Source organism: Lycorma delicatula, chromosome 4, assembly GCF_047948215.1.
Source record: "Lycorma delicatula isolate Av1 chromosome 4, ASM4794821v1, whole genome shotgun sequence".
In the NCBI taxonomy this organism is placed as follows: Eukaryota; Metazoa; Arthropoda; class Insecta; order Hemiptera; family Fulgoridae; genus Lycorma; species Lycorma delicatula.
Window position 1 is genome coordinate 15,741,566 of NC_134458.1, and position 18,711 is coordinate 15,760,276.

The window sequence follows — 18,711 nt, forward strand, 5'->3', positions numbered from 1 at the left end:
AGCTTTAGCTTATAATTGGGTAAACATGTATTTAACAAATTTGAATATTCTTTATTCTTATTAGTATAACTGTCATGGAAAAATCTTTTTATCATCTTGTTAATTAAAAAAAGAAAAAAGAAGAAAGTGGACATAATACAGGGTGCCCCAAGTGGATTCTGCTAAATTTCATAGGCATATTTCTCTGATTAGTGAGTTATGACTAGTGAAAGCTTTCGCCTCAATTTCTGCTCCTCTGCTGAAATGAAGCCCTATTAAAATTCCGGGAAGGTAAATTAAGAGGAGAATTTAGTGATATCTTATGGTTTTTAACCTGAAAAACTTTTAAAAGTGGCTCTCAGAACTGAATCACCATTATTTTCTACGAAATAGGGTGTAATAATAAAAAAGAATTGAGATGAAAAACTGTTTTTTTAGCTTAGGTGTAAAATAATTTTGTTAAATTGTCAATAGACAAACCCAACATATTGGTTAAATTTATAGAGAATTTAATTCTGAGAAAATTGATGTAAATAAAGTTGATAGAAAATAAATAATAGCGCAAGAAAATAATATATTCTTTAATGCAAAGGAGTTCATACCAATATGGAAAATACTGAATTATAATTTTAGACTAAAACAAGCAGCCTCCTATTATTGGATAAAATTAAAAAAAAACAAACCAAACTTCTAAAACCAAATAAAACAGCATAAGGTGTTCTTACATTACATCATTTGTTCAAAATTTCCACCATCAACTTGAAAACACATATCAGCACGGTGAGTTATAAATGAGATAGCATTCTTGGATTGCTTTTAATTTCTTCAATGGCCCATATGATTCTTTGTAAAAATTTATTTGCATTTTCTGATTTTTGTGCATACACTGATCCTTTCAAATATCCCCACAAAAAGAAATCCAAGGATTCTTATCAGGTTATCTAGCTGGACATAGTTGAGGTCCACCTCAACAAATCCAGCGGTTAGGTAATATTTCATTCAGATAATGAATAACAGGACCTTAAAGGTGGGCCGGTGCGCCATCAGATTTCCTATCAGTTCTTGTACTAAGTAGAACATCCTCTAAAAGTATTGACAGCTCATTTTGAAGAAAGTTCAGGTAACTCTTACGTGTGAGTATATTGTTCAAAATATCTGATAAGAATGGTCTGATGAGAACATTACCTATATCCCATACCAGACATTTAATGAAAAACAGTGCTGGAAATTAGTTTCAATGATTTCATGAGTATTATCATGTTTCCAAAAATATTTGTTTTGTGTATTGTTTATCTCATCTTGTGTAAATGTTGCTTCATTTGTAAAATAATATCAGCAATGGAAGCATGTTGTTTTGTAATAACCATTAAAAATAATTCAGCTGTAGATTGTAATCACCTTCTTCAAGACATTGAACTGGTTGAGAAAATTTTGTTTGAAGAGCTTTGCTCTGTGGTAGATTAAACACAGACTACTAAATATTGCACAACATTACAGTGCTTCTATTAGGGAACTAATGCACTGATAAAAAATAATATCATAATACTGCAGGCAGACAAATCATATTAGTGTAATTTTTTTGTTATTTTTTCACATGAAAGTACAATTGCTGTTGTGGGATGCTAAACTTCGTAGGCGTATTTCTCTCATGAGAGAAATACGCCTATGAAGTTTAGCAGAATCCTACTGGAACACTTTGTACATGTTACAAAGCAGGTATAATTATCACATCAAGAGTATAATTACTATTAAAAATTAATGAGTATATGCAACTTGCCATAAAAAAGAGAGAATTAGAATCACATGACCTTTTAATAGACTGTGACCTGCAGAGGAATTCAGTTTACTGTGGGAAACATCATGAAGATTTAAAAGTTTAAAAACTGATTGATGTAGTTTAAGTATCTGTAATAAAGTGAGCAGTAAGATTTTTAATATTTTGTTAACGATTTCACATCTTATTGTTAGTTTAAGTTTCTCAAAATTTATTCTGTGCTTAAGAGGATGCTCTTTCATAACCTGAATCGTTTGGGATTAAGTAGTTTATTAAATTACAGTCATTTGTTCTTTTTCTTATACAAGACACTTATTAAACATTATTAAAATATAAGTGGAAAGTACCATTATTTTTAAAGGACATTGTTTCTGTTTACTTTAATGAGTAGAAGCTGAATATGTATAGCTTGGATGAATTTTATGTTACATTCTGTATATAGTCAAAATTAACAGTACAAACTGCATATAACCGTAATGAAAAAAGTGATATAAATTGAATTTTTTGTAGGGCGTAATTTTTTTTATGTCATAGATTGTATTGCAAACGTGATGCAAATTATCATTTATATTAGTAAGAAGTATTAATTGAATCATTGTTCTCTTAAAGAGAAATGAAATAGTCACATTTAGGAAAAAACCTTTGCTAATTTATTATGATTTTCTTTTTCTGTACCAGTTATTTAATGAAAAATCAAGAAGTCTAGCTTTTACCCGATAAGTACATAAGTGAGTCTGTATAACTATATATTACATGATAGTTACCCTAGTTTCTCTCTATAGCAGCTATTTTAGAAGGGTTTTTTTTAATTTCAAATGGGTTATAATAACGCTTACTTTTAATTATTATATTAATTTTCTTATTCATATTATTAAAACCAATATATCAGTCTCCTACATTTTGTAATATTCATTAGTATTATTTATTTATGTATTATTATTATTATGTAATAATAAAAGTGTGCCCTGCTTCCTGCCTAGCTGGATGCTCTTTCTATCCCTAGTTCTAGTAAAGTAAGGGACGTCTGCAAGGTGTTATGATAGGATATCCAAAAAAAATTAAAAGATTTGTATTAGTATGTATTTATCTGTTTTTTTTTTTTAATTTTGCTTATTTTAAGTATTCTTATTTTATATTTACCTTTATGTATTCCCTCCCAATTTCCCATACACTGGAAAGAACCATTAAAAAAATAATCTATAATTTTTAACAGTCAAAATGCATTTTTAATTAGATTTTTACTGATTTATTAATGATTCTGAGCATTTTATATAAAATAACTTTTTCTTAAAGAACATATTAATAACAGTTGCCTAATTTTTGTAAGGTTTTCTATTTATTATTTAATTTTGTATTTATCACTATATGTTTTACATTGTTTGTTTAAGTAAACAGATTTCTGTATTTATTTAATTAAATTTTTTTCTATTAATTTATTGTTGTTAATAAAAACAAAAAAAAACATTCTCAGTGTTTTTAGACATTTTCTATATTATACAGTTGAGCATCAGCAATCAGATTGGTAGAATAAAAAAGTAAAATTAAATATACATTCTTGAAAAAATGTTTCGTCTATCATTAATAAATTGCATTACACAGTTCTATTGTGCATTATAGTGCCTTATAAAATTTAACATTACTACCGTACAACATTTAATGATGATTGCATTATAAAGTATTAGTATAATATTTATGTAATTTAAATATTTTCATTTTTGTTAACATCATATTGTATACATTAATATCCTCATTAAAAAAAGAGATCTGAAAAAGGTAAATTAGTATAAATACTTATATGTTACATTTTGAACTTATATTACTTAATTTACACTTTTGTTATTGCATTATGCATCAGCATTTCACTTTACAGTACATATTAAATTATAAATTATTTCTACTTAATTCAGAATAAATTAATATAATATTTTTAAATTTATGTTAACTATGTAAACAATAGTAATGAAAAAATGTTGGTGGTACAGTTTTTTCTCTTTAAAGATCAGTAATCAGAACAAGTCTAACCTAGACATTTTCACCGAAATCAAATTTTTACAGTGTAAATTTGAAAATTTATATAAACTCTTTAATGCGTAATTTAATTGTTGTTCAACATTAGACGCATTTTCTGTACTAGCATCACTAATGTGTTCAATGATGTAACTATTGGTTATATAAAGAATTACAAACTGTTTCTCTCAAATTTTCTTTCAGTTTTTAGGCCTACATGTACACTTAGACTAATCTTAATAATAATCCAGTCATGTTGATAAAACTTTTGATAATTCTGGTAAACTTATAACAACTGTTGACATCCTAATTTATTAAAGTTGTTTTATAAAGACAATACTAAAATACTTTAATAATGTTAAACTAATTTGAATAACCGAAAAATAATTAATTCTAAAAGTTAGGTTAGGTAATTATTGTAACGGTTAGGTTTTGTAAGGTCCAGCTTTAATTCATATATACCTCAACTAGTTTGACTTATGTACAACCTCTGAATTTTGCTTTTTATTTCCATTTTTGGCTTGAATCTAAATAAAAGACCCTTACTATTAGGGTTTTTTCTAGTAGACACAAATGGATCTAAGATATTAACTAACAATTTCCATGGTGCCTACCTAAGAGAGATGAGATGAAGGAAAAGAAAGAAGAAGGTTTGAAGATGGAGACGATCAACCGTAGAATGACTGCATCAGATCAGAGAAGTTAACTGTATTTCCAGGCTAGCAGTAGTAGTTGATAAGCTTGACTTACATGATTTACAATAATGAAATGAAAGTATCCACTCCATTTTTCTGCCTCGAATATAAACTGTAATGTACTTATTTTATAAGTGTCATTAATACTAGGAATAACAACTCTGATCATTATAATTAAAATGACTTAATCTTTTGAGGTGGCAAATTATAATAATGATAAGCAAAATTTATATACTTATAAAACTGGAGTATTAAAATAAATAAAATTAAAATCGAAAGAAATAAGTAATTCAATGTTACTGGAGGGGGACAAAAGTTACATCATGCACCACACGCTGAGATAAATTTTTTTTTGAGAAAATGTATATTCTAACTAATTTTAATGGTACACCTAACATATTTTGAAATATTTAACTCTTCAAAAATTTTCTTCATTAAAAAAAAGTGAGGGAAACCTTTAGAAATAATAAATAAATAAACAGCAAGTTCTGGTACTTGCAATTTTGTAAAAGTTTAAACTTTTTACATCATTTTCTGAAAATTAATTTCTTTAAAAAGTTTGTGTTCTATTTTATCTAGTTTCCTTCTATACTTGTCCTTAATTCATCTCTCACCTTTTTTCCACTTCCTTTATTAGCAGTGCAATATGGATATCAAGATTTTTTTTGTACATTTTTGTCTTTCTGTATTTTCTGTCACATATTCCTCTGTTATATGTCTGGCAATTATTTTTCATATGCTGTTATCTAATTTCTGACATTGATTGACCTTTCAGTCTTTTATTTACCAGTATTATTAATATTAATATCTTTTTTTCTAATAACCTAGTTTAAAGTAAACTTATCATTTCTGCTAAATGATTTAATCAATTTCCTAATTAAAATATTATTTTGTTGCTTATAAGACATTCATTAACTAAGTATGAACAACATTATTCAGCACTGAAGAGTAAGAAAAAAATTATTATAAGTTTAAAATAAAACAAGAGATGAAAAGAAACTGTAACCTTATGATATGTGAAGATTTAAAAAAAGAACTATTTGTAATATTTGGGGTTCTTGTAGTCAAATGAGAGTTAAAAACTCAATTCAGTTTAAGCTGTTTAAATAAATTTGATTTATAAGTTATTATTTTCCAGTAATCTTTCTTCTGTTTTATAATTCACATATTATAAGAAAATTGCTAAACTGTGAAACTAAGAGGTTTCAAGTTTTTGGTAGTTCTTATTACTATTATAATTACGGTCCATCTCCTTTGCGAAGTAATAGGCATCTTTGCTTTTCATCTGGAGGTTTTAGGTTTGATTCCTGTTCAGGATTGGCATTTTTCACACAATACAAAATTCATTACTTTTTATCAGTAAATATTATTGAGCTTCAGCCTATTTTTGCTACATAAATGGATAAACAATTTTATTTCTGTGTTATTTACTCTAAAATGTTGTTAGTGTTAACAACCTTCCTTGAATTATTCAAGGATTGCAATTGTTAAAAATGTTTGATGAAGTAAATAATTGTTGAATTATACGCAGATTGCACCCATTTTTATTGACTTAAACAAATACATTATATTGTCTGATGATAACCATTGAAATTGTATAGATGTATTACAAAATGCAACTTATGGAAGAGGCTTAAATTTGATTTGTATGTAAACAACATAACACAATTGTAGTAATTGAAAATCCAATAAATATTTGTTATGAATGAATAAATTCACTTGAGACATGTTAACACAGTGAATGGAGTGACCCGACTGACAAAGCAACTGAAGAGGCTAGAATGACCTAGTGGTCAGTAGGAAAACTAACACTTTTTATATATATATTCTCTCTCTCTCTCTCTCTCTCTCTCTCTCTCTCTCACTCTGTACACACACACACACACACACACACACACACACACACACACACACACACATATATATATATATATATATATATATATATATATACAAGATATGTTATTCATTGTAATTCTTCAAAACCAACTTGAAAATGAAAATGCGGTTATTTATACAAAACAAGGCTCAACAATGATGGAAAACCCCAATTGTTCTGTTCAGAATTAAATCATGTACTAGGGACAGGCATTCTCTACATATATTAAAATAAAGTAAATTATTAAATAAAAAATTTTAAATAATTAATGTGTTATTTAGATGATGTTTATGTAGAAATATTGTTTAAACATAAAATTTTAAATAATTAATGTGTTATTTAGATGATGTTTATGTAGAAATATTGTTTAAACATAAAATTTTATATTATTACTTCATGTTATATTATTCAAATCTGTTCACTATACTGGAGAGTCAGATGAAAAAAAATGTAAAAATAAAAATATTAAATTATCAAGATGTTCATTTCTTCATGTTCGTGTTATTTTTAAGTAATTTTGTATTAATTTGTGAACTTAATTATGAAATAAATTAATACATCATGGGCAGTAAATTGTTTGTATTCTGTCAGAAAATTGTTATAATTGTATATGTTTAGAATATGTTAAAATGATCTTATAAACGCATCGGTTAATAATTTCTTTCTTTGTACAATGTTATAACAAGAAAAAAAGAAGATAATGTCTGAGGGCTTTCCTTTGTGTATTATTTATTGTATAATGTTTAAGAGATAACTATTAAAAATTAAAAACAAAACTGCAGAAATAAACATTGCTGTCAAACATTTTGTTTTTGTTAGGTTCCATCGTGATTTTATATTATACTAGCAAATAGCCCTTTTCAATTTTGAAAATCAGGAGATGGTTGTGAAGATATAACAACATTTCCGAATAACCAGATGATCTGGTAGATTGAGAGTGTACCTGAAGCGTGAAAAAGTTAGCCATCGACTTACTAACAAATACACTGTTTGAATTTTGAAATCCAGAGGATTGTTTCCATCATAATTCATTCATTCAGATCTTGTAACAACTATTTTCAACTTAAATAAATTGATACTGAAATTACTGTAGATTATCCATTTAAAATCGTAGATATGATTTTTTGTGGCCTTTTAGTTACAATTAAATATACATATATATATTTATATAGCATATGACACTCCCGTAACGTAAGGATTCTAACGTGGGGTCATACATCTAAATCAGTTTTGCCATTCAGTTGCTACAGTGGAACATACATATAAACATACACCCTAAAAACAATACACTCCTTTTTGGGCAGTTGTGTAATAAATGATAAATTTTCAGAATAAAAATGTGATGAATTTTCATGTTTTAAAGTATCAGTTAATCATCTGTTTACTTTTATGACTCAAAAACCAGAACCCAACTTTTGATGGCTAATCACCCTCTTGTAATCTAGATGATGCAGACAAGATGTACATTTCATGGCCAATTTTTATATCTTTTCATATTTTCACAATAGAATCAGCCTTGCTTCGTTTCTGGTAACTTGCTTGCTTTAAATGATCTTATTGTTGATAAGATCATCATCTGAAAATAATCTACAATTAACAGTTGAATTTTTTGTCAATGTCTTGAGTGAAACCTGCCAATATTTTGACAGGGGAAAAATTGACTGTGAGTCTTGAATTTTGGGATTATTGCAGTGAGAAGTGTGGCTGGTGTATGTACAGATATTTGAAATGAGCATGATTCATTTTTATTGGTGAACATTATTACATGATAAAAATCTTTTTTGATTCTCAAAATTTTAAGGATTTACATGGAATAATCCTAAATTGACTTTCAGTCAGCTGGTAAAAAAGGATAGAAATAGAGAAAAAGATTTTATTACATTACTTGCATATCTATATTATTTTGCCCCATAATCACCCCTACATTCAGGCACTTTTTATGGCATCACACTAGCTTTAGCAGACCTACATTGAAGAAATCTGTTACCAGAGTATTCAGCTTGATTAACTGTTACACAGACTTCTCATTGGTTTCAAAGCACTGTGTGGCTAGCCAGACTTTCACTTTGGTAAAGAGAGGATATTCACTCAGCACAAAGTCCAGACTACAAAGGAGATAATAAAAATTTCCCACTTGAACTGCTCAAGCAAATATTTTGTGTGACCTGTGGGCTGGGGGCTGTGTTGAGGGCTATCATAAAGCACCTTTGTGAGCATCCTACACTGTGTGTATTGTGTTTACCTGTTAAGCTTCAGCATTTAACAATAAATTTCTGAAGTTATTTATGGTCCAAGATTCTATGAATTCTATCGGCAAGATTTGTTTGCAGTCCCTGAACACTTGCCATAATATTTTAGCTCAGTACTTCCTTCTTGAATAAAAAATCATACCATCCATATCCATTTGTTTACTAAACTATGACATTATTACTGTAAACATAACACTATAGGTTTTGGTTGTGTTGTGTCCATTCATTTAAAAAAAAAAAATGCTCATGAGTAAAAAATTGGCATGTTCTAAAATTATAAATTGCTGGTGGTTACGCACATGCCCTGTGTTAATAAGGCTTCTGGTTTATTTTCCAATGACAATCAGAAGTCATATCTGAAATAGCTCTTGTATGAGCGTGTTTTGTAATTGTTAACAATTCTCAAGCATTTGTGATTTAATATTAAAATAAATTATTAGATTCGCATTGATGAAATTGTCATCATGACATTTAGAAATAAAATTTTAAATACTGTATTGGTGGTGAATGTTGAACATAGAATTATTTGATTAGGGAAAATCTGTAACTGAAAAAAAAAAAATTATAGTCTTTTATTTATTGTTCAGTATTATTACATGGGAGGTACTTGCATAATTTTTTTTATTATTAATTAAAAATGGTAGGGATTATTATTACAAGAATGAGATTTACTACAATATAAAGATAGGTAGTTATAATTTTACTTAGCAAATATAATTTTTTTTATTATGCTAGTCGATGTTTTATATGTAAATGAACTTACTGAATTACCTGCTTGTTTCTTCAGTTTTAAGTTCTTATTTGTCACCTAGAAAAGTGTCTTGCTTAAACCTTATAAATTTATTTCTTGTATAGTTTTTCAAATTTTAGCTTTGTTATTTTGCTATTGAAATTTTTGTTATTTTGCTCATTGAGAAAGTGGAATACAAAAACATAGTTCACCCTTAAATCTATCTTTGATTATTTATATTTGTTATAGAAGGATTAGTATAATCCAAAATTTTAATCAGGTTTAAGATGATTTCATCCTGGAAGTTTTGTTAAAATTAGTTTTATCATTCTTATATACTTGTAAGCAAACAGATAAAATCAAGATAATTGAGTAGTCAGGTTCAATTTTGAAAATATATTGAAAAAAGGGTCAGAAAAATATTCTTATAAAAGTTGAATTTTGTAATTATACAAATGAAGTATTAAAAGAGTTGAAAATGCCAAACTTTATTCATTTTTAGTGAAAATAAACATATATTATTTTAAACATCTTTGAAAATTTGATCTTTGAACTAATCTATAATTCATATCTTATGAATGTACAATATTGTATATTTTTTCTATATGCTGTGTAGAAAAATAAATTTACATTAAAATAAAATAATGTAACTCCTACAGTGTATTACAATAAATAGTAAAAGATAAAAATCATGTAGTGTTGGAAATTGTAAATTAATAGTGTCACATAATAGTGCAAAAGTATTGATTATGTGTTCTGCTTCTTTTATTTTTAAAACAAAGATTTATGAATAGATTAGGGTATTGTGAGTAAAAGTAACCGCTCATCGAGTTGTAATTACGATTATAATTCTTTACATCACCTTTAGTATATTTTATACTTGACGTAATTCTTTCTCAAGTTTTTTTGCTACTATTAGTGACTTACTCTCTGATAATTTTTTTTTATTACAAATGTTTTTTTTAACAGATGTTTCATTACATCTTTATATCTAAAGATCGAGTGACAAGTAAAATGTTGATCCTGTTGATTTCATTGAATTTAATATGAAACTGTAACTACATACAGTTAATGAATCTTATTAATAAAACCTCTAATTTTCCTCCAACAGTGACTGATGTTACCCTTGAGTTCATTAATTCATTATAACAAAATAAAACTGGATTCAGATCACTACTAATAGTTACAGAATAAAGGGAGATGTAGGAGGAGGTATACTGTGAGCACTTTTTTCATTATTTTGATCGTAATTCAGAAACTATAATGTCTGAATTATGGCAGGACTATTCAGTTAATGACACCTAAAACATGCATTAATGAGACTCTAGCTTAAGAAAAGTGACACTCCACTGTCTTCCTTACATTCAAAATCACATCTTCAAGGATTGGAAATAATGATAGACTGATACACATTAGTAACTGATCCAGTCCATCAGATATTATTATGGAGTTGTTAAAAATAATGTCTGCAATGTGATGGATGTCCTTATGTAGAGATTTTTATGAATAACAATGCAGCAGATGAACTAGTTGAAAAAAGGGACAACTATGATAGAAAAAGATTGATCATCATCGATTAGAAAATCATCCTACTTATACAGCCCTATAAATGTCTGATTGAAGAATGTTGCCAAATGATTTGAAAATGCTCAGTTTTGTACAGTCAAAAAATAACAACGTGGAAACCAAATGAAAAAAGATCATCTTGTCTCCAAAGTATTATGTGATCGATAAGCTAGAAAGGAATTACCGGGTTTTTTTGGGAAGTTATATTAAAGTGACATAAGGTAGTTTGAGCAATTAGAAACTACTTGTCTAAAGATATTTAAATATGTAGATTTTATATTGCATTTTTAAAATATGATTTCATTTTTCATTTAAATCAGAACATTAAGAAACTGAACAAGAAAAGCATGTTTAAAGAATTTCACTTATCTGTGTTTTTTTTTTGTGCCCGAATTTGTAACTATAAATTTTGTAACAGTATACAACTCTGTAATGTACAGTTATTTAACAAAAGGCATTTTCTTGTATGGAGTATATTATCTGAGGAATTGCTGGAAATGACTTTTTATTTTATAGAATATACAGCATATCAATTTTTATTTATTTATTTGTTCATAGAAAACATATTTACTTGATTCAGAGGAGGTATTAGAAGGCAGTTTTATTTATATTATTATTTGCAACATCTTATTGCAAAAATTCTTTGTATGATTACTAAAAAGATGTATAGATTTGTTTTCACTATAGAATAAATAAATTATGGCCTAGAGTGGGCCTTATTGATGGGACACATTTAAAATGCATTTGTGGAGCATTTTGAACACAATATTTATTACCTACTACATGGCATGCATTGCCAAAGATGGGAGTTTTGCACTGTGTTCAGTGTTTGAAGATTACATCCCTTAGATGGACACCACCTTGACAAGAACATTCTTTGCCCCTAACAATCATGTTCAGCATAGTTTTGCATAGGGTTTTGGCAGGGATGGCTGCTATCTCCCTTCGGATGCTGTCCTTCAGTTCATTGATGGTAGTGGGCTTTGTGGTGTACATCTTCTCTTTTAGATAACCCCACAGGAAATAGTCCAGTGGAGTTAAATTGGTGAATCTGGGTGGCCAGTGGATATCACTGAATCTGGAGATGAGGTGTCTCAGTAAGTGTCGTCGAAGAGTTATGATTGGAGGTTTGTTGGTACTGCAGTATGACTGATGGCACCATTCTGCTGCATCCATATGTCCCTTAGGCCAAGTTATCTATTTCTGGAATGAAAAATGCTTGTAACATTGTGTTGTACCACTCAGCGGTGACTGTGATGGTATCATTATGTTGTTCTAAAAAATATTGGGACCTATCACATAGGCATGACTCGCTGCACACCACACAGTAACCTTGACACTGTGCAATGGGCAGATTTTGTCTAGCCCAGAATCTATAGTTTTGTTTATTGACATAACCACGAGGTGGAAATGAGCTTCATCGGAGGTGATAAGATGTTGCACCAAGTCATCACCTTTGCCAATTAGCCAATCACAGAATGTGCTTCATTGAACCTTATCTTGGTTGAACAATTTATGCACCACCTGCACCTTGTATGGATAGAGTTGTATGTATTTTTTAAGGATTTGCTGCACATTGGTACATGGAATATGCACTTGATGACACAATTGCCGAGTTGACTTCTTCGGACTTTGTTCCATAGCACTGGACACATGTTCAGTGTTTATTGCACTATGTGACGATTGAGGTCTCCCAGGAGATTGTTTTTTGTTTGCATTTGTGGTCTCACAAAAATTGTGAACAGCAAGCAGTATGACCTTTTGGGTTGGTGCTACCCATTTCTTAAGATTTTGTTTGAAACACCATTGTGCTGTGATGGTAGTGATTCCACTAGTGAAGAATGCCTCCACGACAAGAAATTTCAATGGTGGTCCACATCATGATGATTCCCTGCCACAATGAAAGAAACATGTATCAGTAACTCCGATCCTTATACTTTCTGTTAAGCCATATGAAAAACATGCATGACTGTTATTGCTCACAGTATTCAAAATATAAATATGTCCCATCAATATGGCCCACTGTAATATTGTAAATTGTATTGTGAAATTGAACTCATAAGGTTACACATACTTAATTAATTATCATTAAATGTCATTGTGCTATCTTTTTACTGTGTTAGTTTGCAGTCATCTTATTTTTAAATTAAAATTATTAATGATTACACAGTAAGGTGGTAATTTACAATTTTCTTATGTGCGTATTGCTTTTCAGGAATTTTGTCTTTTAAGAACAATTAAGTTCGATCAGATTTAAAGAGATATTGGTGTATAGGTATGCTGAATGTGCAGTTCATGACAGCTTGGCTACTTATTGCGTTTTTAGTTCCAAATCTTCTGGTTATTCTGTAACTATTACCTTGCCTTTCTTTTAAACTGTTTCACATAATCGTCCATTTATTTGTCCACAAATACACATTTAATTGATGTACATAATTGAGAAATCAGTTACTTATTTATTAACTTTATCATTGTGTGTTTGTTTTATTAATTTGCTTTAGATTTAAATTGTTACAATATGTTAAGTTCTTCTGTGCACTTTTAACTATTATTATTGTTATGGAGGAAAGATATTTAATATTGTGCTCAAGTGATTACTTGGTTGATGGAAACATCATCTTTAATTTCTAGAAAACACCAATATGATCCTTTGATTTTGTAAGATGAATGTTGTTACCCATAGGTTCTCATATTAATTTACTCATTAGCAATTAATATGTATCACTTGATAATTCTATCCTGATATAATGATAAGCACTTTTACATTGTGATTAAGATTGTAAACAACTGCATCTCTTTAAGACCAGACAGTTCACAATCTGGAATGTTTCAGATAGTAGTAGTAGCTTGGAAAACAAGAGGGTGTGGAGTCAGGATAAAATGCCAGCAGCAGATACAATGTTTATTAAGTAGTTCTTGTAGAATTGCCTAAACATGGATAGTTTGTTCCATTTTGTTGACTCTTAAAATGTTCACTACCAATGATTTACTTTAACTCAACTGCAGTACCACAAAAACAAAAAATAGTATAAATTATTCCAGTCCAAGAACATGGTAACATATCACTGGCATCCATGATTGTCTGTGTGTACCGAGTGAATTGGCGGCATTTAACGTGTGAAGGAGCTAAAAATTGCTTCTTAAAATTTAAAAAGAAATTAAACAAGTACCTAGGTTTAATCAAGAAAAATACATAAAGGTTACCTTCTAATTAGGTATAGATGATAATACTAATAGAATTCTCTATTAAATGTAGACCTCATCTAATCCTATTAGCCCACCGAAATGTTAAATTATTATCCATTGTATAGTTGGCTCTACTTTTCAAATAATTATAGGCGATACAATCACTGTATTTTTGTAACCAATTGCTGTGTGTTTATTATTGTTTTATTTTTAATCGAATTTAAGAATTTCATGATTTAAAAAATCAGTTTTTGTATTTTATTAGGTTTTTCATTTACATTATGTGTTTTTAATGAAAATTTCATTAAAACTTTTTTTTTTTTTTTATTTATATACATTAATATAAATTTATATAGCTTTGTGTGTATATTTTTATACTTAATTTTCCTTTGTTGTAGTTTATTTCTAATATTTATTTATTTTGTACTGATATTATTATTATTATAATTATTCATTTTATTATATTACTGTTATTGATGTGTTATTTTTCTGAATTGTTTTTCTTTTCTTTTTATTTAGGCCAGAGCCTGGGATATGGTTTTGTTAATTATCATAGACCTGAAGATGCAGAAAAAGCAATCAATACATTAAATGGCCTTAGATTGCAAAACAAGACGATAAAGGTAATTATCATTCTTGGAGAATTTTTACAATTTTTAAGTCATAATTAAATATTTCTAAATCATTAATCATCATGATGGAAACAGGTTATTGATGTATATTATGACTGGTTTTGAAAGGTTTACAGCATATTTTCTCACTGTCTTTAAAATAGTTAAATAAAAAAAATTATTATTTTTAGGTTGTGATTAAAATTTCAGGGGATTCTTATACAATCATTGAAGAGAAGTTTTATTTTATTTTTCTCATGAACGTAAAAAAAAATTGTTTGATCTTTTTGTCATTTGCTCTCATTACTTTAGAAAACATTTTTTTTGAGGAAAACTCCTATTGTTATCATCTCAACAAAGTGTACTGACCAAAGTCAGTTACTGTTTCTCATTTGAATTTTATCAAATTTTTTCATCAGATTACCCATTTAAAAACCGTTTCATTCACTTATCAGTCATTTGGTCAAATTTATTTTTCTGTAGTTGCTTCCATACCTAAGGTTTTAAATGATTCTTCTTGGCCAAGACCAAAGTTTAAATGCCTCTAACTGTTCTTTTCTTTTTTTATGTTGTTCACATTTCACACCTTCAAAGTAGTACTGTGTAAACTTTGTTTGTCAAATCTTATGTCCAGAGTTTACAAATTGATAGAATTATAAGTAAATATAATCAGTTGTACTCTTAATTCCATCATTCTTACTGATATGTTCTTTTAGTTAAATGCTTATTTTAGTTGTTAATTTAGTTATATACCACTGCTATCAATGAGACTGGATCAGAATAGAGAAGCTAAGACTGCTGTGAGAATGCCAGAGACGTAACTAATACTGATTAATTGATCCATCCTTATGTCCCAATTTCTCTCTTAGTATTCTTACTATATATCTGGACTTAAGCCAAATTACACTGAAATTTGATAATCAAATTATTATTGTACTTAATGAAGTGTGGATTTTCATAAATTTTAGAGTAGATTTAGTGTCATCTAATGTTTTATTGTAATACTAAAAATATTGCTATAGATAAGTAGAATTTTTTCAGATTAATTAGATTTATTAAGATTACAGAATAATTAAAAATCTTAGAGACATTGAAAGTGATCTCCTCATATGGATATGTAGTCATGGATATGTTTCATTTTAATAGATTTATTTTATGAATTCTTTGTGAACTATTTGTGAAAAAAAATTTTAATTGTTGAAGTCTGTGTGGTCATCTGTAATACATTTTTCTTTGCTGATCCAGCAAAAAAATAATTGGGGATCAAATTCCTAAATGTTCTTTGAGATGATTCGACATCTAAAGACACTATAGGAGGTTTGGTCAAAAACTATGCAGAATTTTTAAATTTCCCAGGCTGTATAAGTCCATTAGTCAAAATTTTTTTGTTGGTACACTTGTTCCTAATGTATTTTTACGTTGGTAGCTGTATTGGGTGCTTAGTTTATTGTTGGCTGTCAAAAAGGTTACATGTGTTTTGGTATGTTGGCGATTTTGAATTTGTGGAAAAAATGGAACAAAGAATTTGCATTAAATTTTGTTTTAAGAATAGAATAAAGTGCAGCACCTCATTGGAAATGTTGAGTGTTCCTTTTGTCAATTCTTCTCTGAATAAAACAAGTGTTTACTAGTGGTACAAATGTTTCCAAGAGGGCTGTAAAAAAGTTGAAGATGATGAGCTTCCTGGATGTTTGCAGCATATTAACAACTGATGATGTCAAAAAAGTAAGAAAATGATTATGGACAATCTCCGAATCACTATCAGAGTCAATAAGGATTACTACCTGGAAGTTCTACGCCGTTTGCATGAAGCATTCTAAACAAAATGCCCAGATTTGTGGAGAAACAATTCATGGCAATTTCACAATGATAATGCACCTGCTCACACTTCACTGCTTGTTCCTGAATTTTTGTCCAAAAAGAACATTGTTATGATACTTCAGCCTCCGTATTTGTCAGACATGACCCCCTGTGACTTCTTCCTATTCTGCAAGCTGAAAAGAACCATGAGAGACGACATTTTGCCAACATGAAGAGATAAAGACAGAATTGCTGAAGAAGCAATACGCCATACCAGAAATTGCATTCCAGAGAGGCTTCAAAGATTGGAAAAAGCACTGACACAAATGTCTTATATCTGAAAAGGAGTACTTTAAAGGTGACAAAATGAATACTTATAATTAAATAAAGATTTTTTGGGAAAGACTAAAATTCCCTTTTCCTTTTTTGATCAAACCTTGTACAAGTGATATTATTGGTCATGTTAGCTGCAGTGAGGTACAGTGTTACCTTGTTGGAATCAAGCATAATGATCTGAGTTTCTGTGAGTTGACTGATAAAATTAATGAAAATTTTAGAATAATTATCACTAATTACCATCTCTTCAAAGAATATGAAGTCCATAATTTGACTTCCAGGAAGTAAAACCCAAGTTTCCTTTTTTAAAATAGTATTGGGGTTTTTTGTTTTAACCATGAGAGATCTCATGGTTGGCCTCTGTTTTATATTCTTAGATTAGTGCATTCAAACGAATGATTCCAAACTTCATCTGAAAAAAATATGTCGTAAGTTTTATGAAGAAACATAGTAAAAAATTTTTTTTTTAAATCAAATTATTAGATTAGGGATACTTAAATTCATTGTACTTTCTGAATTCCCAAATGTTTTATGCCTGTGTGCATTTGCCATAATTATGTGTATTTTACTACCCATTTAACTATATTAATCAAACAGTTATACAAATTAGTAAATATTGGGATATAAGACAATAGAAAATAATTTAGATATAATCTGTATTAATATAATAAAAGTATATTGTTTTCTTTTCTATTTAATTGCTTTCATGATTCTTGGTTCTGGGTATTTCTCAATACATACAATTCCAACTGATTTAAACATTTTTTTTTTGTTTTATTTTTATTCCAATAAATAATGGTAAAAGTAAATAATGTTTTTATCTTAATTCAGAATCTGATAGTAAGCTTTATCATAACTTAAACTATTTTGTGTGTTCCTTTTTAAATCAGTATCGGGTTTTTACATTCTGCAAAGTGTGCATAACAAAAGTTATTGAAAATTTACTTTATATTTAATTACTTATATTTGGTCCCATTTCTTATTTTGTATGCAAAATACTACATCTGCAATAGGGAATAATGAGGCTGTACAATGTACAGAATTAATTTAAAGCCAGAACAATTTGTTTTAAAAAATGACATCGTAGTTACTGATTAGAGAAGCACAGAAGTTATTGTTTCTTTTAATCTTGATGTTCAAGAAAATTTATTTTGCAGTTTAATCAGTAATTTTAGATGTATTCTGCAAGATTTCCCTTTTATGAAGATATGCTTCCTCATTCAAAACACTTGCTATTTGTTGTAGTAGGACAATTCTTGTGTAATCTTTGTAAAGTACTCTTGTTGTAATATATTAAAGTGATTTAATACAGTGATTTTTGTTTTGTGTAAAATTGTTTGCTTATTTATCTAGTTTTTTTACTCTCAAGAGTGATGCTCTGTTTGTATGCCTCTGCCAATTTCTTACTTGCAAAAATTTTAAAGTTTTCCTTAGCTGCACTCACTAAACATACTTTGTCTCCATGTTCAAATTCCTTGTGAAGGAGATTTGTTTCGGTAGAAAAAATAATGAAAAATTCACTGGAAAAACTATGGTGATTTAGGAAAAGGGATATAAGGACTAAAAAAAATCAGTGTTCTACGTGATAGGCAGGAAGTCCCTTTACACTGTAATAAATTAAGCTTAATCGAGCTGTACTGCTGCCAGTTTTCACTATTGATATTGGTCACTGCTACTGGAAAAAATGGGGAGGATAATCGTCTGGTGTGTGCATTCATCGTGGAATGACTTTAGTCAGTTGAGTGTGGAACGATGGCAGATATGAGTGTGTTCACTGTCGAAGAGGATTTGTAGCCTGTGTGAGGGTCCACGAACATTCAGACACTGATAAAACACTGGAGAACATTATGAATGACTTCTTTGTGCATTTTGGGAAATCATTACCATCACAGCAAACAT

At 28.9% G+C, this 18,711-nt stretch overlaps 1 protein-coding gene across 12 annotated transcripts in view; it reads left to right on the forward strand.

Moving 5' to 3' along the window:
• Positions 1-18,711, forward strand: part of LOC142323135 (ELAV-like protein 3) — a 257,843-nt gene that overhangs the window by 145,446 nt on the left and 93,686 nt on the right. For all 12 annotated transcript variants that reach the window (XM_075362385.1, XM_075362379.1, XM_075362382.1 and 9 more), the window contains one exon: positions 14,585-14,688. In XM_075362385.1, coding sequence (XP_075218500.1) covers positions 14,585-14,688 — 104 coding nt within the window. The remainder of the gene's footprint in view (positions 1-14,584; positions 14,689-18,711) is intronic.